The sequence below is a fragment of the Sus scrofa genome, chromosome 14 (genome assembly GCF_000003025.6).
Source record: "Sus scrofa isolate TJ Tabasco breed Duroc chromosome 14, Sscrofa11.1, whole genome shotgun sequence".
In the NCBI taxonomy this organism is placed as follows: domain Eukaryota; kingdom Metazoa; phylum Chordata; class Mammalia; order Artiodactyla; family Suidae; genus Sus; species Sus scrofa.
Window position 1 is genome coordinate 61890661 of NC_010456.5, and position 23407 is coordinate 61914067.

The window sequence follows — 23407 nt, forward strand, 5'->3', positions numbered from 1 at the left end:
TTTTCCCTGTTAGGAATATTTCTTCATAAACTGTAGCCACTTGAGTGTCTCCCAAACAGCATTCTTGCTCAAACCAGTGCGAATTTGATTGTCTTTCACAGCATCTGGTAGAACAGGGGTAGGAAGGAACACCTGCACTTTTCTGGTTTGTGATTCCTTACATGTTTGGAAATTCTTTGGGCAAAGATTGCTTATGCATTGCTTGGAGATGCATCCACTGAAGCTCAAGATAGCCTTTTCTCCATGAGGGAGGTGAACTTTTCCCTCCTCGCTTTGCACTCATTATCTCTTCGTGTGAGTGTGAGGCGGGGTTGTTGCTTGTGGTTCGAACGAAAGCACTATTTTGAGAAGTTGACCCTCAGCCCTTGCTGCTATAACAGGCACGTAACCTAGCACCCTGCTTTTCAAAATCATTTTCGTTGGCTCGGGATGGCCCTCGTAAAAGGTGCCGATTTGGAAGCCCCACAGCTGTAGAGTTCTGTTTATAGCCACCGAGTTGGTACAATTAAGCTGACTGCCTTGTACAGGGGGACAGTGTGCCTGGAATGAGGGCCAGAAAATGGGCAGACTGAGGCTGTCTCCACCTCACAGCAGTGGGAGGAGCTTGGCAGGACCTAGTAGAAGGCAAGCATCCCAGCTTGGGGAGACATTTGAAGAATTTGAGCAAGATGTACTGTTTTGTACGTTTGTTTTGACTTTGTTAATCTTAAAATATCCTTTCGAAATCTGGAGTTTATTGGTTTCAGTTAGACATATGGATTAATACAAATTCACAAAGTCTTTATTTTCTCAAAGGAGATTAAAAAATGACCAGATTTATGATAAAAACTCTTAAGTGGTTTTCACCTTTATATATGTGTGTGTCTGTGCTTTTGGGGGTCATTTTTAGAGTACTACAGCTATATCCTAAGAAAAAGAGAGAAATCAAAAAAATGCTATAATATACTGCAGTAATCATTTTTTTTCCTGGCATACACATTTTGGTCTTTTGATGACTGTCCCTCCTTTCTGTGTGTATATTTAAAGAATAATAGTTGTGGTCATATTTCACATACAGTTTTATGACCCATTTAAAAATCATACCTATTAAATTTTTTTTAACTGGATAGTTTATTATCATCTTTATTATAATTTTTTCCTTACTGCTCCATCTTTTGCAAATCATCAAAACTCTTTTCAAATAACTTGAACATGTTTGAGTAAGTGCCTATATCTACATTTTCTTGCTTCTCACATTCCTTTTTCCATGTCTTTTGCTTATTATAAGTATTACTAAAATGAACTTATCTACAAAACAGAAACAGACTCACAGACATGTAGAACAGACTTGTGGTTGCCAAGGGGGAGAGGGAGGGAGTGGGATGGACTGGGAGTTTGGAGTTAGTAGATGCAAAGTATTACATTTAGATGAATAAGCAATGAGGTCCTACTGTATAGCACAGGGAACTGTGTCCAATCTCTTGGGATAGGACATGTTGGAAGATATGAGAAAAGAAATGTGTGTGTATATATATGACTGGGTCACTTTGCTGTACAGCAGAAATTGGCACAACATTGTAAATCAACTATGCTTTAATAAAAAAATAGAAACAAGTAAGTAATGCTAAAATGAACGTATTTGTGCTAATAGTTTCTCCTCTTTATTTTACATTTTGAATTATATTCTTAGGACCTAGTCTCCTAGAAATAGCATTAATGAGTCAAGTATGTGGAAATGACAGTATACAAACCAAATAATTTTCCAGAATGATTATTCAGGTTTACATTTGTGCAAGCTTTATATACTTATTGGTGCTTCCAGTGTTATTACAGTCGTATAAATTATAAAACCTTTACTTGAGATCAAATCTTTCAGTTCTCTGGGAAAATATACCATTTATGAAAAAGATGGGTATTCCTATTGTGGCTCAGTGGGTTAAGGAACCTGCGAGGATGCAGGTTCAATCCCTGGCCTCGCTCAGTGGGTTAAGAATCTGGCATTGCTGCAAGCTGTGGTGTAGACTGCAGATGCAGCTTGAATTGGTGTTGCTCTGGCTGTGATGTAGGCCAGTAGCTGTAGTTCTGATTCCAACCCTAGCCCAGGAACTTCCAATATGCCACAGGTGTGGTTGTAAAAAGAAAAAAAAAGAAGGATGGATTCAGGTCTGACTTGTTACATATCAGGAATTTATTTTCAGACCATTCTGAAATTAACCTAAACAGATTTAGCAAAAATCAGAAAGATGATCTAGAGAATTTTTACGCTTTATATTTCAGGATAGGTGCTCTTTATCATGAACATCCAAAGCTTGAGCAAGCATTGCCAGTGGTCAACCTCAAGGTGGAAAATAAATTTTCATTACCTTTTTAGAAAAGCTTGAATGTTTTGCGACTGGTGAATAATCAAGGCCTGAGACATTTAAGTTCCTTGAACTTAAGAAAAATGAGTTTTAAACTTTCCAAAGTAAACAAAGTACAAAAAGCTGCTGAGAAGATAGAACTGTTCAGGAAAGTGAATATACCCAGGCCCGCAATGCTGTTACAGCACATTCATTTTAATTGAGATAGAATGTGATTCTTAACCAAAGTTACAATTCTGGAAATAAGAATAAAGCTATGGCTTAGAATATGACCACCATGTTTGCATCGTAAATATACGCACATATTTTATGAAAGGAAATTGAGGTAACGATATCGGTTATAACTTTTATCCTAGGCCAAAGACTATTACCTTAAAATTACTCTGCAAGCATTGTTTGAGATGAAAACCACATTTAAAGGTGGTTTTCTGCCTACTGATGAAAAACGAATTCATGTTAACCAACCAAGGACTTTAAATGGAATAAATTGTAGTCAGATGTTGGATTTCAGTCAGCTTTAACAAAAACAAATGATCCTTTTCATAGATGAGAATCGATGGCTTAGTCCTCAGAGTTTATCCTTTTTCGAACTGAATGTCCCGAGAGGAGAGGATCTGCTTAATTCCTAAAAGCAGGCTTGTGATTTATCGGCAGCAAACTGCTGAGTTTGAGAAATAGGAGCTCCCCTAAATGTTTTCCTAGGTGACCTGAATGAGGATGCCTTGATCTGTAGTAACTTGAGGATGCAGAGACACGTTTTACAGAAGGCTGGATTGCGCAGCTGGCTGTTGGGATCGTAGGTCAGATCCCCTCGAATGAGTACCTTTGCTGTCTTGCTTGTGTATATCTGAAGGTCTATAATCTCCATAAACCTGGAGGTTATAGACCTGGATCCCTTGAGTGGAGTAAAATGTCCTCCAAAACTACTGGACCCCCCTGCTGGTTATCCTAATACTTGAGATCTTTTCTAATGAGATGCAATGTGAGGCAGTGTTGACTTAACAAGCCTCACATAGAGCAACTTTGTTGTACAGCAGAAACTATTGCAGCCTTATAAATTAATTATACTTTAATAAAACAAAAAATTAAATCTGACTACACTTCCAGTTCAAATAAATGTTAATGTGCTTTGTGGAATATTATGAAAACTACTGATAAATTATGGAATGCATATTTTAGGGAAGATAATTAAAAGGGGAAATGTAAAAAGATTCAGGTCTAACATGATTATTCCAAGTAACAACAATAATGCAATGAAATGTGTAGCTAAATATATAAGTTGTCTGTGAAGTGATGAGTATGATTTGAAAAAATGAGGTTCCTTATTTAAATATGTTCTCATGTATGTAGAACTCTGGTGCTTGACTTTAGAGAATGATTAATTAATATGCATGAAGATTAGAAGCAAGTTCATTGATTTTTTTTTTTTAGACACCAAATCAAACATTTTGTGAAAAAGAAAGTTATATATGGTGAAAATTCATAGTCTGACAAGCCAGCCTATGCTTTCATGTAATGTTACCTACTTTACATCATAAAATAAAATGAGGACTGGCTGTATATATACATATATATATGTATATATATGTATATATGTATATATGTATATATGGATGGGAACAGTTTTTTTTTAATTTTATTGAACTGTATTGAAGTATAGTTGACTTACAATGTTAGGTTAGTTTCAGGTGTGCAGCATGTGAATCAGTTATACATATATGTATGTCCACTCATTTTTCCCATATAGGTTAGTACAAACTATTAAATAGATTTTCCTGTGCTGTACAGTACGTCCTTCTTAATTATCTGTTTTGTACAGAAGTGTGTATATGTTATGCCCATACTCCTAATTTATCCCCGTACCCCACAGCTTTAATGATAAAATGTTAAGGCTGTGACTGCTTCTGCTGTCCTTTAGTTAGTCCTGAAAACTTCTCTGGGCTGTAACAATTATGCTAAATATCCAGAGCACTGGCATGACCTTAATGCCAAGAATGACGTAACATTGTCCAGACTTAAACGTTTTACCTAACTCAGAATAATTGCTATTTCTCTGTAATCCTGGGATGAAGGTGAAAACTGCAATAGATGGTGATGGGCAACTTGCTAGGATGATAGAAAGTCAGTTTGAGAGTTTGGAGATAAAAGCACTGAGGTCACCACATGATTTAGCGATGTCATAAGCCTTGAGGCTTAACTGTGTGTAAGAATTATCTGACATGTTTATAAATGTGTAGATTCTGAAGCTCCCACAAACATGAAGATGGAATGAGATTGGAAGAGGGGGGTTGCCTGTGAATATGATTTTTTTCATGAGCACCCTTCTTTCTGATGCATCTTCAAGTTGACATAAGTATAGTCCACTGGAATAGTAGAAAGCCCTTGTCCAGTTGGTTTGCCTCAGTGGAACTATCTCATTTGACCTAATGGAATCCAGTGAAAAAAGGAGTTCCTTCAACAGGTTAAGGATCTGGCATTGTCACTGCTGTGGCACGGTCCTGGAATTTCTGTATGCTGCACTTGCAGCCAAAAAAAAAAAAAAAAAAAAAAGATAAATTTTCTGTGATAGTTAAATGTATTGACAACTTAAAAGATTATGGAAAGACCATGGAAATTGTCCATTTGGTAGTCCACAGGTTAATTTTGTGAAGAAAGTGAAAGTATACAGACAATACAGTGACGGAACCCTCCTTGTGGTGGAAATTACAAACTTCCATAATAGTTATTAGGAGTGGGAGGTCAATGACATTCTGTTGGTGCAATTTCTAAAGTCTTGGAAGAGTGGACTTTTAGACATTCATTTAGTACTGGATTTAATACATAAGTAATACTGAGCATCACCAGCATTAGGTAGGCTTGTGGAATTTTTCTTTCTTTTTTTAGTTAATGTATAGTTGATTTACAATGTTGTGCAAATTTCTGCTCTACAGCAAAGTGAATCAGTCATATCTGTCTACATATCTATCTATCCATCCATATTCTTTTAAAAATATTGTTTTCCAATATGGTCTATCCCAGGAGATACCTTGTTGTTTATCCATGCTAAATGTAATAGTTTGCATCTGTTAACCCCAAACTCCCTATCCATTCAACTCTCTTCAACTTCCTCCTTGGCAACTGCAAGTCTTTTCTCTATGTCTATGAGTTGTTTCTGTTTTGTAAGCTCATTTGTATTATTTTTTAGATTCCACATACAGGTGTTCTCATATGTTTGTCCCTCTCTGTCTGACTTCTTCACTTAGTGATCTCTCTGGTTGTATCCATGTTGCTGCAAATGGCATTATTTCTTTCCTTTTTATGGCTGAGTAGTATTCCATTGGATATATGTACTATATCTTCTTAATCCATTCCTTCTTGATGGATGTTTAGTTTGTTTCCATGTCTTGGCTATTGTGAATAGTTCTGCTATGAATAAAAGGGTGCATGTATCTTTTTGAATTATGGTTTTGTCCAAATATATGCCCAGGAGTGGGATTGCTGGATCATATGGTAGTTCTATTTTTAATTTTCTGAGGGACCTCCCTACCGTTTTCCATAGTGGTTTTACCAGTTTACATTCTCATCAACAGTAGAGGAGGATTCCCTTTCTCAACACCCACTCCAGCATTTCTTATTTGTAGATTTATTAATAAAGGCCATTCTGAATGGTGTGCGGTGGTACCTCATTGTAATTTTGATTTTCATTTCTCTAATTATTAGCGATGTTGAGCATCTTTTTATGTACCTACTTTAGGCCTGTGGAATTTTTATTAATGATCTTCAGATACATTCAGATCCATCTATTATGTGCAAAGGCCTGTCTTCTTTTTTGACTTATGTGGGCATCGTCTGCCCCATGTCAGTCTTTCCATTTGTCTCACCTTTTTCTCATTCTGCCTTCCCACTGGGCTCTGCACTGCCAAGGAGACTTCAAAGTCCAAGGATTCCTCCAGTCTCTTGCTCCTTGAGTGGCTCACTTAATGCCACTGTTATTCCTGCCATTCCTAGTCTGGTGCTGCCTAGTCCCTCTGGGGAGGGGAATAGCAGAACCCCAGGCCTTGCTGCTGCTGTCTTGAGGGCTGCAGAGATAAACTAACTTTTTCTTCTTGTTGTTGATTCATAGCCTAATACTTAGACCACTCAACTTTAACCAGAAATCTTTTAAAATAAAATGTAAGTATGAATACTGTGAGGTCAAGATAAAAAAATTAAGCAAAAGCATAATTTCTCTCTTGACAAATCGTGGAAGGACGTTAGCTCTACTTTGTACTTGTAGCTGTAATGGTCTTAGGCCAGATGTTCACATGTGCTCTTCATATTCTTTCTGTGGCCAGAGTACTGAAATTGGCTAGTACATTTAAGTTATCATCAAATAATATATACATGTAGTTTAACAATGACGTTGTATAAAAAGACTTGTTGGAAAATCATAGTAACTCCCTGTAACACCGTGTCCTGTTCCTTAGATGCAGCCGCTTTTTCCTCTTTGAGCCATTTCTCCCATTTTATCTCTTTTATTCTAAGTCATTTCTTTTTATTGCTTTCTCTTGACTCTCTTATTTCATACATACTCTTGTGCTATAGAAAGGAGTTAGTGGTTCCCATTTCTCTTCCCTTCTCTTCCCAATAAAGTTAAATCACAAGTTTTGGTCAAGTCAATATTGTGTTTATGTTATTTATGCTGCTGCTGTTCCCTGACAAACCCAGGAGTATACAGAGATTTCATTTACTTTTTGTCAGAATTTTGTTTTCCCTGGAGTTAACAGTTGCCTTGTTTTTTCCCCTGGAACTTAATATTTTAGTACACAGATTCTTTCCACATCCTCTCTATCCCTTTAGTATAATTTCCCCCATGGCCAAGATAGCAGATAATTTTCAGATACTATTTTTTTAAAAATAATCTTCCTCTTGAAGCTGATTGTCATGTTCTATCCTGTACCATTTGCTTTCTGGGATGGCTGCACAGCTGTCATCCAAGGAATTTTTTCTGCTTCCATCCTGGTGATTCTTTCCCCCTCCTCACTTCTGTTTTTAATTCTTAATTTTCTGTATTCAGGGAAGTCTTCTTTGGCTGAATTCCTCATTTTGGTAGCATGCAACTTCTAATAGTGCCAGGACATAGTAGGGAAGTAATTTTTTCAACTTTTCTTGTCTGAAAATGTCACTGTATCCTTCCCCTTGATTGAAAGTTTAGCTGTATAAAGAATTTTGGCTTGAAAATTATTTTCCCTTAGAATTTAAGGCTTTACTCCATTATCATGTAGCTTCCTAAGGCAAGAATGAGAATTCTCATACCATTTTAATTGCCTATTACTTGTTCTAGTCTCTTGGAATATTTTAAGAAGCTTTTATTTAAGGTGTGTGAAATTTCAGTACGCTATGCCTTGATAAGGGTATTTTTTAATTCATTCGGCTAGATATTTAGTTTGCTTTATCAATATAGATACTTTTTTAATTCTGGAAATTTTCTGGTATGTTTCTTTGATATTTCCTATCTAGTTTATATTCTATCTATGTTCTCTCTTTCTGGAAAATTGGTTAGTTGGTTTTTGGACTCTTGGATTGAACTTAATGCTTTTTTTTTTTTTTTTTTCTTTTTTGGTCATGTCTATGGCATGCAGAAGTTCCCAGACTAGGGATCAAACCCACACCACAGCAGCGACCTAAGCCATAGCAGTGACAACACCAGATACTTAATTCCTAGGCTATCAGGAAACCCCTGGATATAACTTAAAAAAACCCTGTATTATCTTTTCTCCCTTATTTTATATACATAGGCCATCTTGTTTTCCTTCCTGGGAGATTTTAAAAATTTTCCAAATATTGGATAGAGTTGTGTTGTTTTTGATATGTTTTTGGTTATAATATTTTTTTTCTTATTCTCTAAATATTCTCCTTTTAAAAATATTGTCCCATTTTTTGTAATGCTTATTCTTATTCTTCTCATTCTGATAATGCTGTAGATTAAAACAAAATTTCCCTTTCTTCCTCCATCTTCCCCCATCCCCCACTGTCTCTTTCTTTGTCATTGTCTCCTCCTTCATCTTCCTCCTCTTCTTCCTCCACACCTCGTCCTCCTGCCCTGTCCTCCTTTCCTCCTCTCCCCTCCTCCTTCCTTCTCCCTCTCCTCCTCCTCTTTCCATCCCCCCCCTTTCCTCCTTCCTTTCTCTCCTCCTCCCCCTCCTTTTGTCATTTTGTTTTGCTCTTGTTCATATTTCAGAACAAGGAACCAAAATCTTTTCTGCTTTGGTGGGCGTTGTGGACTGGTGGTCCTCAATAGCAAGAGAATGACCTTGTATGCTGATAACATTTCAAGGTGAATAACTGCTCTATGGCTATCTTATCACAGTGCAGCCCTTACCATGTACATCAGCTATGGACGGACGTGAATTAGAATATGATGCATTAGAACTGGCCCATGTGGAGCACCCTGGGACAAATTTTAACCCTAAGTAGGAACAGCTGTCCTAGTTGTTCTGGCGGTGCAAAGTCTTAAGTCTAAGCCACTGAGGGTACAGAAATGAGAAGAGGCATAGGTAGGCACTATTTAGAATATCATTTACTGAAGAAAGGACATTTCAAAAAGAAATGTCCTACCAGGGTTGTTCACCTAAGGGGATTGACCGTATGGGTGGAGCAGTTCTTTATCGAGCTGCCCTGGATGCTAAGTGTCTGTACCACCTCCCCATCCTGTGACAACAACAGAAAACACCCACATGCTTCCAAACACTCCTCTGGGGAGTAGTGCTCCCTCTGGTAAAGAATCAGTGTGAGCCAACTGAAGGTATTCATGTACCCAGTCCCTGGAGAGCTCCGCTTCTCTCTGCTGTCCTGCACCTGCAGCTCCTTTTAGGAACAGGAGGTATATTAAGTGTTCTGGGGCGTGTAAAAGGGAGACTGCAAGTTTGGACAGACAGACACGGGTATTCACAGCATTCTCTCTGCCCGGATTTCACTCTCCTCATCTCACTATGTCTCAGTCCTTTCCCATGTTGAACAGTCAGCCCAAGAGCTTTCTATCAGGTCTGTACTTTGAATTCTTGTTATCTGTGACTTTTACATAATGTTCAACCTTTTGGTCATTTTATTACTTATAGGTAAGTCTGTAAGTTCTTTGAGGTCAAAGTTTCAGGCTTCCATTTTTTTAAATTCTTTTTTTGGGGGGGGGGGCTATGCCCATGACATATGGAAGCTCCTGGACCAGGGATCGAAACCTCAGCAACAGCAGCGACCCAAGCCACTGCAGTGACAACCCTGGGTTCTTATCCTGCTGTGCCACAAGGGAACTCTTCCATTTAAAAAATTCTTACAGAGTCCTTATTTGCGTATTTTGGAGGTGAGAATAGAGCCTTCGGGAGCCTATATTACTTGGCGTTAACACTGCTAGTAAATGGCAAACCTAGGGTTGAACCCAGTTTTCTCTGCCTCCACAGCTTTTATCTCCTCTCTGTACCTCATGTGCTAAATAAGTATTGTTTAAATGACTCAGTAAGGGAGTCTTTCAGCATTTGGATGAATTGGCGTAATCCTGATAAAAGCAAGTACATCTCTGTGCCCTCCCATCCTGGTACCTCTTTTGGTGGGGGGAATAGCAAACAGGTCACCCTGTCACAGATTGCTGCATATAACCTGAACTTTAAACATGCCTGGAACACATTTGGTTCTGATTTAAAACAAGTTGGCTTCCTTCATTGCCATGTTATTACAAACACAAAAGAAATATAAATTCCATTCCATTAAATAACCATCCACATAAACTCTTAAATAGTTTTGGGCTGGGCCAAAGCTGGATATTAAGGAAATGGTTATTAATGTTATATATTTTATTCAAACTACTCTAATTCCTTAACCCTCCCACCACCTCCCCAGACACCAAGCACATTTTCCTTTTCCCTCAAAATATTCTGGAGCTTAAGACAGACACAGCTTTGGTTTCAAGCTGCAGACTCCTTCTACTTGGAGGTGTTCCTTGTTCTCAGTCCTTTGACCTGGCCCTGTGCTCTCTACTTGAGACTTTTCAGGCCTCTTTGGGTAGCAGCAAAGTCACTTCTTATCCCCTATAGTAGCACTGTGAAATAGAAATATAATGTGAGCTACAGTGTAATTTAAAATTTTATAACCACCTGAGGTGTTCCTGTTGTGATTCAGTGGGTTAAGAACCCGACTAATGTCTGTGAGGATGCGGGTTTGATCCCTTGTCTCCTTTCAGTGGGTTAAGGATCTGGCATTGCAATGTATGTTGCAGTTGCAGCTTGGATCCCGTGTTGCCATGGCTGTTGTTTAGGCCGGAAGTTACAGCTCCGATTCGACCTCTAGCCTGGGAACTTCCAAGTGCGCCCCCTACCCCCCCCAAATTTATAACCACATGAAAAAGAAAAAAAACAGATGAGATTAATTTTAATAGAATTTTCTTTAACCAATATATAAAAATGGTATCATTTCAGTGTATAATCAAAAATGATTAATGAGATTTAAAATTTTTTCTTTTGTACTCTCTTTGAAATCCACTATGTTTTTTATTCTTACCGCACATTTGGTTTCAGAACAGCCTATTTCAAGTGCTCAGTAGCTGCGGTGGCCAGTGGTTATTGTTTTGGATAAGACCGCTCTCAGGCAAGACCAACATAAGCTATATAAAAGCCATGAACATCGTTTTAGCTTCTGATAAGGCTAGAAAGAGTTGATTTTTAAAAAAAAAAAAAAAGAACTAATATTATGTGAATACTCCCAAGTTGTCTAATAGTGTGTAGGACCACAGGCCAGACTAAATGGTTCTCCAGAGGTGGATTATGTAAGAAGAGATAGGGTTGGAAAAGAAGACATTTGACATGAGCGAAGTTTCTGTTAATCAGCTGGACTGAGAGTCCATTGACGTCTGTTAGGGTCATCAGCCCACGAGAAGGTCTTCATTGTCAGGCCAATAAATTTGAAGTCTGAATAAACTCTTAGCCAGAGTTGGTTGAAGAGTTCAAGTTTGCTTGAAGCAAGGGATAATGTAATTTAGATGTTCTTAGATTTTTGTGAATGTTTGTTTTCTTATATTTGACAGTAGTGGATGCTTTCTGAAACTGAAGCCCGTAGATTAGAGAATGCTGGCTTTTACTCGAGGCTAATGCTGTGCCCTGAGTGTGTGGCAGGGCCACCACCATCTTAGATTGTCCCTGGCATTATAATATTGGCAGAGCTTTATTGCCCTAAGAGATTTAACATGAAAAAAAAAAATCTGAATTTTGACAAAGTGTAGTCTGCCAAGGATTTAACTGTGAGAGTCAGCAGGTATAAACTTTAAAGAGGCAGTGGTGGTCTCCATTGTTAGAATAGGTCAGGGCTGCTCACCCCCGTCATAATCTTTGTTATTCTGATTAGTTCTGTTGAAAGTTTGGTGGGAAATGAAATTAAAAAAAAAAAATCTCAGTGGGTGTCTTGGATTGTCTGTATAGGTGTAGTTCAGTTCCTCGCCCATGCTCTTAGCCGCATTTATCATAGATAATCCGTCTCTTTTCTTTCATACTCCTAGCCATTGAGCCCTTTTAGAATGTGGTAAATTTAAATACAGCATATAATGGGTGTTACCTGTTTTAATTTCATGTTTCATTTGATGTGACCTTTCAGTAAAAAAATACATAATTTATGCTTTGTATATAGTGAGAAATATATAGTAAAATTTTTTCTCTTTTTGGTCCATGCATTTTAGAGAGCATCTCTTTTGGGCTAGCTATTAAATTTAGATGTGAATCACAGAGGTTTTTCAGATATTGGATTGTTTAGTATTTCAGCTGTGAAGTTTCTTTCTTTTGTCTTTTTAGGGCCACATCCATGGAATATGGAAGTTCCCAGGCTAGGGGTTGAATTGGAGCTGTAGCTGCTGGCCTACGCCACAGCCAAGGGCAACGCAGGATCCTAGCCGTAGCTGCAACCTACACTGCAGCTCACAGCAATGCCGGATCCTTAACCCACTGAGCAAGGCCAGGGATTGAACCTGCATCCTCGTGGATGATAGTCAGATTCATTTCCGCTGAGCTGGGATGGGAAATCCTCAGCTGTGAAATTTCTTACTATAGCCGTTAAGTTGTTAAACCTTTACTCAGAGTTAGTTACACATAATCAGTATTTCAATCTAGAAAGTATTAGGTTAACTAAGGCCTGTAATGTTAAATGCTCAGTGTGATTTTATTGACCATTGTCCGTTTTTTGCTATTACATTAGTCATTTGTCTCCTTAGGTAGATTATATTCACATTTGACCTTCAGATTTTTTCCTCATAACCTTATACACTGTGAGCTGAAAATGAGGCTGTGACCCAACCAGTAGTGGTAAAACCTTCTTCTCAAATAGGAAGAAGGATTTCAGATGATTTTTACCTGATTTTATTCCTAATTAAAGGCTATTAAAAGCTATTTACTCAGACTATCTAAAGGCATTCTGAAAAAAATGCAAAGGAGGAAGCAACACATGACCCAATAATTCAACCACTATAAATAACACCCGCTAATATTTTGGTGTTTATCCTTTAAGTCTTCACATTTGGATGTATATGCATACATCTATACTTAAATACAGAACTGATCATTTTTATGTCTTGTTTTATAGTCTCCATAAACAATTTATTGCATTTGGAACATGGAAATTTTTTTAACTACAAAAATAAAACCATATTTAAGGGAAAAAAAATCTGGGGAGGAAGCTCTGCTAACCAATATACCACCAATGCATCGGCTAAGGAAAAACAATCTGAAGCTGAAGAAAACCATCTTTAAATATCAAGCCACAGTTAAGATAAAAATTATTATTTTTTTCAGGGTAAGTGAATTTGATTTGTTCTCAGTGGACTCTGGGAAGCAGGTAGGGAGTTTTAGGAAAGATGCAGTCTGAACCTCCTCACACTGTCGTATACAACCTTCCAATGACACTATTTATTATTGGAGTTTCAACCTGGAGATATTCTTCAGTTGGCTAGAGTGATTGAATGATTTTAATTAAGGATTGAAGAAACTTAAAAACCTGATTTAGGACTTCCTATTGTGGCTCAGCAGATTATGAACCTGACTAGTATCCATGAGGATGTGGGTTCGATCCCTGGTCTCGCTCAGTGGGTTAAGGATCCAGCATTGCCGCAATGTGCAGCATAGGTCATAGAAGTGGCTTGGAACCATGTTGCTGTGGCTGTGGTGTAGGCCTGCAGCTGCAGCTCTGATTTGACCCCTAGCCTGGGAACCTCCATATGCCACGGGTGCGGCCCTCAAAAATACAAAAGACAAAAAAAAGAAAAGAAAAGAAAAGAAAAAACAAAAAAATATCTTAATGTCCACTATTTCTTCAGTTCTCAGAGCTTTGCCTGGCATTCTAGAATGTTAGATATGATTCCTGAACATAAAAATTCTCTGGGAGTATATAGAAACTGCATTGTCTACTTCTTTAGCTGATTCCTCTTTCAGTGGAATCTGCCAAATGGCAGAGAAATTTTCTGAAAACAGGAATATATGAATAAAAATCTGGTAGAGCTCTTTTAGCATTATGGATTAAGTAGATAAAATAAATGTTTTGGAGTTCCCTCTGTGGTGCAGCAGGATCAGCGGCATCTCTGGAGCACTGGGACACAGGTTTGACTCCTAGCCCGGCACAGTGGGTTAAGGATCTGGCATTGCTGGAACTGTGGCTTAGGTCACAACTGTGGCTCAGATCTGATCCCTTGCCTGGGACTCCATATGCTGTGGGGTGGCCAAAAAAAAAAAAAAAAATTAAAAAAAAATTTAGTAACATGCCACATTGGTTAATTAAAAAAAAATATGTGAATGTTGTAAAAAAATTGTTAGTAAAATATTTTTTGCAGGAGAATCAGACTAGCTACATTTATCTTTCAGGCAAATTTTATTCTTTACTTTATTTTATTTTTTGATCTTTTTGCGTTTTCTAGCGCCGCTTCCCATGGCATATGGAAGTTCCCAGGCTAGGGGTCTAATTGGAACTGTAGCCGCTGGCCGACGCCAGAGCCACAGCAATGCGGGATCCGAGCCGCTTCCACAACCTACACCACAGCTCATGGCAACGCTGGATCCTTAACCCACTGAGCAAGGCCAGGGATGTGAACCCGAAACCTCGTGATTCCTAGTCGGATTCGTTAACCACTGAGCCACAATGGGAACTTCTCAGGCGAATTTTAGATTGCCAGTCTTCTTAGTTGTAAATGTGTGACAGTTGGGTTGTGTGGGGAAAAAAAGGGAGGAATGCCTTGAATCCTTACAGATTTGAAGAATTATTTTTTAATCACTTTTTGTAATTTGAATTTGGTTTTTCTTAGATTTTATAAGGATGAAAAGAATCCATTGCTTTTCAAAGGAATGTTTAAAGATATTCCTTACTAAATTTAAATATGAAATACATAGCCCTTGTGTTTTTAGATTTGGCTGATGAAAGCATCAGATGTTATGGAAAAGCATTTCAGAATGAAAAGGATATTTAAATAAGTTTCCATAGGCCCTGTGAAGAATTTAAAATCAATCATCCCCCCCCCCTTTAATTCAGTAATTAACTAGACTTGCCCTGTAGTTTAGGAGACCATAATAGTTTACACCTGTTTCAACTTTTGCTGTTTTTATTGGCCATGGCTTTTGCCATCCCATATTTCTTGTGAAGCAAAAATATGAAACAAAATATGGCAAAGCATTGGAGAAATTATAATAAACATAAAAAATGAATTGTTCAGCATAAAATATGAAATGCTTTACCTGCACAATCCATGAAGCCAGGTTTCAGTAGTATTGAAGTGATTTATTCCTGGAGTTCTGTGTCATGAAAATAAAGACAGTTGCTTTCATTGGCAGGAAGAATCCAGGGTTTTTACAATCAAACGATTAAATGTTGGAACATCAGGCAGAAGTCATGTTGGAAAGACAGTTAGAAAAAGCCTGCAAAGTCAGTATGTGTGTGTTCATGTTACTGTGAATAAAAAAGAGGCAGGTGTATCCGTGTATAAGGATGTGAAGGCTCAGTCGAACCTTTACCACAGAACAGAATCAGACTTCAAAGGTCACGGCACACCATGCCATCAAGTCTGGTCTGGGCTGGCTCATTTCACAGGCAGTGTTTTCCCCTCCAAACATAATGAAAAGAAAACCATGGGTCAAGATACTATCATCCTTCATATTTTTTCTTGCAGTCCAGGGCTCAGTGGTCTCCCTGGGAGCAACCTTTATTCTTCAGTCCTAATAGAGGCTACCCATCTCTAGCACTGGGTTGAGAGTAGAATGACTAGTTTGTTGGTGCATCACCCAGATTAAGAATAGCTAAATTACATTTCTAATAAATTTAATTCGGATTGAGTTGTGACTGTGGAAAGATCTCTGGGAAAGTTGGTCCCTAAAACTTAATTTTAATTTTCTGTCTTTATCTGTCTAGTTGGGTGGCTTTGAAGGAAGCCAGGGCCTGATTCACCAGCACGGGACTTAAATATTTGTGGAATGAGAGAACTTCTTTTTCTTTTCTGGGTCTGTAAAATGAACATCTTCTTCTTCTTTTTTTTCTTTGGCCACGCCCATGGCATGAGGACATTCCTGGGCCAGGAATCGAACCCCCCCTGCAACAGCAGTGACAATGCCAGATCCTTAACCCACTAGGCCATTAGGGAACTCCATAAAATGAATGTCTTCTGGGCCTCAGTTTATACTGAGAAAGAAATACTCCACAAACCTCCTTTTCTTCCAACCTCTCACTTTAAAAGGAGTTTCTATTTTATTTATTTTTGATTCTCTCTCTCTCTATATATATATCCCATGGCCTATGGAGTTCCCAGACCAGGGATCACATCTGAGTCACAGTTGCAACCTACCCCGCAGCTGCAGCAATGTGTGATCCTTTAACCCACTGTGCCTGGCTGGGGATCAAACCTGCATCTTGGCCCTACAGAGACACCACCGATCCTGTTGTGCCACAGCCGGAGCTCCAGGAGTTTCTATTTTAATACTGAGAATTTAGAGTAAGTTTGAGAATGGAATGCCCACATTTGAACATAGAAGGCCCCCTGTTTGGGGGAGGGCAAAGAATGCTTTTGGTGAAATATATTGCTGTCCCTTGATGGGCTTCTGTGGACTTGACAGCTTTGCTTGCATGGAGTCTGCAAAAGAAACATAGCCACCTGGAAATGAAATGGGCAGCAAAGGGCAGATGAGTGGGACCCACCATGGTTTGCACCTGAGACTGGGACTGCCAAGGATCCAAGCAGAGGTCCTTGTGGGCTTGGGAAATGGACATGGATCAGGATTTAGGGGAAAATCAGGCTCAGATTTGGAGTTTCTTGTACATAAACACTTGTCATGAAAAAACACCAAAGATTTTGGTGCCAATGAGTGTGCAAGCTCCTGATCCCTGCCTCCCATCCCACCTCAAATCATAACATTGCTGAAAGTGCAAGATCCTGGTTAAATTTTGAATGTTTTTCTGGGAATATAATTATAATTTGGGTTGAACAAAGGAAGTTGCCCCCCTTTTATTCATTCAGAGGTTAAAAAGCTATTCTGTGAAGTTTGTTTGGCTGGACTTGGCATGAAGGGGCATTTCGAAGTTGTGACGTAAAACATTTGTCATGAGCAAAATGAGTGTCTTCAAGGATGTTCCTGTCATAAAGTATAATTGTATTATGAAATTTGAACTGATGAATTTTAAGTCATGAAGGAATTCCCCGTGGGTGAAAGGGGTGTTGATTTTCCTTGCTTGACAGACCTTTGAAAATATTTTTGATTCTAAAATCTATTTTTAAAGAAGAGCTCCCTCTGTGTCACTAGAATTTTTTTTTTTTTTTTCTGGTCTTTGCGCCCTGGTATGTGATTTTCATTGCCGAGCAATTGTATCATTGAGCAGGGGTGCCTTGAAATTATTTTTAGCTTTGGAGATAAAAACAGCCCAATAGGTGGCTGAGTTGACGTGCCCCCAGGCAGTTGTGTCATTAGGTTTGGATGCTGACCTTTTATCTTGCTGGCCTCTCAACCATATTTGCCAGTTTTTTTAAGAAAGAGTGGGCCTTTTTTTTTTTTAAAGTACTTTTTATGTTCTTTCAAAAGCTTTCCTAATGGTATATTTCCAAGTTAGAGTGAAAATTGTAATTAGTAGAGTTTACTACAAAGAATCTGTTTGTGGAAATGTGTGATTCAAACTCTCACCTAACTGTGCTCAGTTCATGCCTTGATGATGTCTTGTGCACAAAGTAAAGTTAAAATAATATTGAAATTATGTATTAGTTTCCTTTTGCTGTTGTAACAAATCACCACAAGGATAATGGCTTATAGCAACATACATAAAAGTTGCTTGAGGTATACTTGTTTTACAATGTTGTGATAATTTCCACTGTACAACAAAGTGATTCAGTTATACATGTACCCATATATCCATTCTATTTCAGATTCTTTTCTCGAATAGATGATCACAGAATATTGGGTTGAATTCTCTGGGCTATATAGCAGATGCTTGTTGGCTAATCATTCCATATACCTCAGTGTGCATATGCCAATCCCAAACCCCCAGTCCACCCACCCCCCACCACCTGTCCCCTTTGGTAACAGCAACATAAATTGTTTATCTTATAGTTCTTGAGGTCAAAATTCAGAAATATGTTTCATTGGGCTATATCATGGTGTCGGCTGCACTTCTTCCAAAGACTCAGAGAGTCTATTTTCTTGCCTTTTCCAGCTTTGAAAGGCCACCTTTATTTCTTGGCTCATGGCCACTTCCTCCATCTTCAAAGCTGGCAGTAGCATCTCTTCATCTTTTTCGCTGTGGCCCTCTTGTTTGCCATCACACGCTCTTCTCTCCCTGTGCTCCCGTTGTCACACTGCCTCCTTGGACTCTGACCTTCCTACTCCTTTCTTAAAAGGGCCCCTTGTGATTACAATGGGCCCACCTGGATAATTCAGCCTACCTTTCCCATCTCAAGAGCCTTAATTTCATCACACCTGCAAAATCTCTTTTGCATATGTAAGCTTACATGTTCACAGGGTTCAGGGATCAGGATGGGACATCTTTGAGGGGCTGTTTAGCCTCCCACACATCAGAATACAGTTTTTAATTTTTAAATCTCTTTTTAGCTCGTTTCCATTCATTTCCCCAAGCTGTATTTGGAAGTCAGAGAAACATGTACTCTGTGCTCTATTTTTTAGATAAAACCGTGTCAATAAAATCGTAGAAGATATCTTAACGTTTAACTATGAAGTGAAAATTGGTGACAAAAATACTTAGACATTTAATACTTACTACTTTCTGAGGGTAGAGAGGATTTCTTTGGATTTTGAATTCTGTACTTAATGGAATTATCTGCCGTGCTTCTCGGGTCTTTAATAATTTTAGCGAGTGCTCTTATTATATATACACACATGTGTGTGCGTGGACAGGTAGTGCCCCTTGCTGGTATTGTCTGTAGGTGTTTGGGGTACCATGCTTTTCCAGATTTTAGTTTCCAGATATTCTTGGTCCAGCTCCTTTCTCTGTCCTAGCCAGGGGGTGGCTTTTCCAGTTAAGCACTCCTCCACCCTGTGCCTGAACCTGAGACCGGGTGTTTGCCTTCTGAAAGGTGCAATTTGAGGCCATTGCAAACACGATGCCGTTAGCTCTTTGAGCCCCTCTCTTCCTTTCCTTGAATTTCCTACTCTTCTCTACACAGTAAAAAAAAAAAAAAAAAAAAAAAAATTCAGATTCAATGACCAATCACTTAATCTCACATGAAATTTTGTCATCTGTACCCTCTGCCATGACTTTTTAATTCTCATGTTGTTTTGTCTCTTTCTTTGTAAATGTGAATAAAGGAGTGTGTTAAAGCAGTGAATGATACCAGATGAAATCCATGTAGATTATATAGTCTTTGCAAAGCATAAAACTGCAGTAGCTCCCAGCAGGCCTTGTCGAATGAGCCATCATATGAAAAGGCAGCCTCATGCCTGAAACTGATTACAGACCGGAAGTGCTCCCAGCCCTACAGATGGTTATACTGGTAGTTTCATTTATTCATGTATGTAGTTCCTTAACTATGAAAAGGTCAGATTACTTTCATCTGTGTTTGAAAATAGAGACTTGGGAGGCTTTCAGACAGAAAAAGGAGTGCAAAGTTATCTGAAGATGTCTGATTGGATTAGTGGTTTTAATTCTTTATTTTGCATCACAGATGAGGCCTATTAAAAAGCACTGAACTTTGGGAGAGTAAGACTGGCATCTTGTTTACCTTTGTATGTTCAAGCCTGATATTCGAGAGTTTTTTGAATAGATAGGTTGAAAAAACCGAAACTATTTTAAATGTGTACCTTTTTATTTACAGCTGCTGCTGAAGGAAAAGGCAAAAGTGGGGAAGACTTTTTTCAGAAGGTAAGTTGTTTTTTATACCTGCCTTGGTGATCATTACAGAGAAATAAACCTATCTTGGAAGCTCCCCTTCTGTATAGAAGGGAGTAGGTTTTGAGAAGAGAGCTGGAGATGCTCCTGGATGGGAAAGGGCTGTAGGCTGTTTGGGACTTAACCATTCAATGGCGGCTCCTTCTGGGCAAATCTAATGGCATTTTCACTTGGAGGCAAGGCGGCAGTGAGGGCTGCCAGATATGCCGCCCAGATTATCTTCTTTTATTGCTGCCGCTGGTTTCCTCCTTCCCCAAACCATACCTGACTTGGGAGTGTGGAGAGAAGTCCCTCACAGCTTCCTCATTTCCTGTAAGTGTGACCATGGGCGGGGTGATGTAATTGACAAAGGATGTGCCATTCGACCTATTTGCTCCCAGCTGGTAACTGTGACCCTTCTGCACCTGGCTGCCCTCTGTAAGTTCTGATCTCTGAAGCCAGCCTGGCTGGTCATCAAGGGAAATAGGGGTGCAACGGATTGATAATGAATTTGAGTTGCTCAAGAGAGCAGTTTATTAATTCTGGTTAGCTCTATTTTTTTTTTTTAAAAGGTTTTATGTTAGGGAAGATGTGTCCTTTCAAAGAAACTGACTCAAATTCATAGTCTTCTTTGTTTTGTTCATTTGAATTTATTATATTTGCCTATGTGATGTTGGGATCCAGAAAGCATATGTGTAGAAACAAATACACAATTTGTCCTAGAGTGAAATATAGCAGCAGCTATGGGTGAGGTTAAATATCACTGTAAAGGGTCATCAAGCTTTTGGCAAACACCTGTGTGACCAGACATGGCTTTTATAAGCCTCTTCATTCTCTTGCCTTCTGTGTGATCTGCTTTTTTTTTTTTTTTTTTTTTCCTTTTGGTCAACTTCATCATTCCCTGCATTCTCTTCCAAGGATATTAAAAGCAAATATTTTCAGATCTGATACTGGCATTGCCATTTCTTCATTCTTATACTTATTTACCACCTACTGAGCAAGGCAGTCCCTGCCCTAAAGGAATTGTCTGGTGTTTGATGATAAAGCCACCTAAATAGCTGGAAGGTGAGGGCCATGGAGGGAGGATTCAGCTCTTCAATGGGACTTGGGAAGATAAAGACTTGTTGAGGTCTTTAGGAGAGTAGAAGTTCGCCATGTGTAGAGGTAGGCTTAGGTGGGTTGGAGGGGTGAAGAAACAGAATGGAAGAAGTCTCAGAGGTGGGAGCATTCTTGCCGCATTCACACTTCAAACTTTTGGCTGGCACATGACATCTGAGAAGTTCATGGAGCACTGTGAGGTACACGAACCCATATGATGAAGTACCTTCTTTGTGTGGGCGGCCTTTCTTAAAGGGATTTAAATTTAAAAAATTTAAAAGTGCTGTGATGGCCAAATAGAATGTGCCAGACCACAGTTTTCCACCTCTGCTTTTTAGGCTCATGTTGTTGAAGGTTATAAACTGTGTCCGAAGGCCCCCTTCCTTGGTGTTCCTCTGACATTGGTTAATGTCCAATTTGTATCAATACCTGGGCAAGACAGAATACTCTGCTTTTAGCTGGGACAGGCTTGTCACAAGGGGAAGAAAAGAGAAGGCAAATAGCAGAAATCACAGATTTGCCTTGTGTTGGCTGTGTTGGCATAAATAGATGCAATCTCTGGAAGACTTGGCTTTTTAAAAATTCTCTAACTTGCAAAGAGATGTAAAAAGCAGAATGTTTAGCTTTGTGTGACTCAGACATTTTCAAAGCTGAATCGAAACACAGTGTATGTGGTCATAAAGGACCTTCATTCTTAGAAGATTTGCTAATATTTATCACTCTTTGTGGAGCCATATATACATTCCAGCAGTTTAAATGGAAACACATGTTTGAATCCAGGAACATGTGTGCATCCCACCAACTGAGAGTTGGAGTCACAGATTCCATCCTTGGTCACAGGTTAATGAGGTCTCCGAGAAGCTCAGTGGAGTACTTTTTATCTCCTCGTTTTCTTCTTTAGTTGGATAAAGAGTGTCTTCCTGATGAACAAGTATCCGTATAGGATTTGGAGACTTAGCCTGGGGAAAAGGCCTGTAACTGAATAAAAGGCAAACATCCCAAATTTCAGAAAAGCAATTCTTAGTGTTTTGACCAGACATTACACTTCCTCTGCAATAGAATGAGGGAATGGAGACGTATTGAAGTGTCCTCCAGGAACTTTCTGCTAGTCACATAGTTTCCAATTTAGAATAATGGCGTTTTTTGGGGAAACATTTAGGAAAAGAAAATAAACCACATTGTTGGTCATTAGCATCTTTGAAAAAATGTTTTTTCTTCTCCTAGGGAAATGCAGATCTGAAGGTTCCATATGCTTATTATTAGAATGTTTTTTTGGTTTTTGACCCTGGGGTGTGTACCACAAACCACAATTAAAGTCTGTCTTTGAGCTGAGTTTAAAGTTTGACTATTCTGACTTTAAACACGTCGAAGTTTCGAAGGATACCTCTCAGATTCGTGCTGGCTCTCCCTAAGGGGAGAATTGGAGGAGGAGTACGAGACTTTTGTATGTTACTTTGTTTTATGTTGTACTATCAAACTATATGTACAATCATAACAATCTGATTATATTGTTTTTGCTAATTATTTTTAAATTGAAAAAAAATAAAACTTTAAATCTCTTGAAGAGTAGGAATGGGTCGATTTCTATAAAGGGTTGAAATGCAGTTTAATAACTACAGTTTGGAATCATCAAATTGGGGTCATGAAATCCTATCAAATGGGGTCATCAGATATATTGTCTCATACTTGGAGCTATAATAGTAGTTGTTCAGTTTATACTTAAACTTCTCCTGCACAGTCACAGTTACTGTTGGTTTCAGCCATCTCCCTGGTTTTCTGTATACCGTTTTACTGTGTGTTAAGGTGACTTATTTCCACTGACATTCTATTAGGATAAAAGACTAACCTGTTATGGGGGTAAATCCAACAATATCGTGCTTAAAGAACAGTTACTCATTTTACTTTCATGTAACATTCTAAGGGGAATATTCTAGCTTGGTGGTTGGCATTGTTTCATGCTATCCGTTAGAGACCCAGATCTCTTCTAAGGCACGGCGCTCATCTCTGTGGTTTAGGCTGGTAGAGGTGTGAGCTGGTGAGAAGGAAGAAGCACACCAGGGTCTTAAGGCTCAGGCCTGGGTCTGGCATGTGTTACCTGTTCTACCATTTCACTGCAGAAAACTCATTTAAGTGGCCCGATGCCACTGCAGTAATAGGGGTGGGAGGAGGAGCTTCTAGAGGAAATACTGATTTTGCAAATATTATCTACCAAAAAACAGATGGGTAGGAAACAATGAATGTGGTCAGAGTGTAGTGTCTTTGTGTGTTATGCTTTGAAACCCTTTGTCTTATTTTGAGGGGCTGCTGTATGCATGTACCACAAACTGAGGGGCTTACGCAATAAACATTGGTTTTCTCATAGCTCTGGAGGCTAGAAGTCCAGGATCAAGGTATGGCCAGGGTTGGTTCCTTCTGTGGGCTAGGAGAATCTGTTCCATGCCTCCCTTCTGGCTCTTGGAGGCTTGCTCACCATCTTTGGCTTTCCTGGCTTGTGGAAGAATTATTCCCATCTCTGCCTTCTTCACACAGTCTTCTCCCCAAGGGTCTCCATGTGTCCAAATATCCTCTTTTTATAAAGATGCCAGTCATATTGGATTAGGGATCCCCCTAATGAGTTTATCTTATTAATGACATTTGCAGTGACC

The 23407-nt window shown here is 38.9% G+C and overlaps 1 protein-coding gene across 7 annotated transcripts in view; it reads left to right on the top strand.

The window, feature by feature from the left end:
- The window catches only part of BICC1 (BicC family RNA binding protein 1), a 335063-nt gene that overhangs the window by 97299 nt on the left and 214357 nt on the right, over positions 1-23407 (top strand). For 6 of the 7 annotated variants that reach the window (XM_021072798.1, XM_021072799.1, XM_021072800.1 and 3 more), the window contains exon 2: positions 19612-19658. In XM_021072798.1, the coding sequence (XP_020928457.1) occupies positions 19612-19658 (47 nt within the window). Of the gene's footprint in view, positions 1-8600; positions 8635-19611; positions 19659-23407 lie in introns of those variants that run through there. The other variant, XM_021072803.1, reaches the window with a different exon arrangement.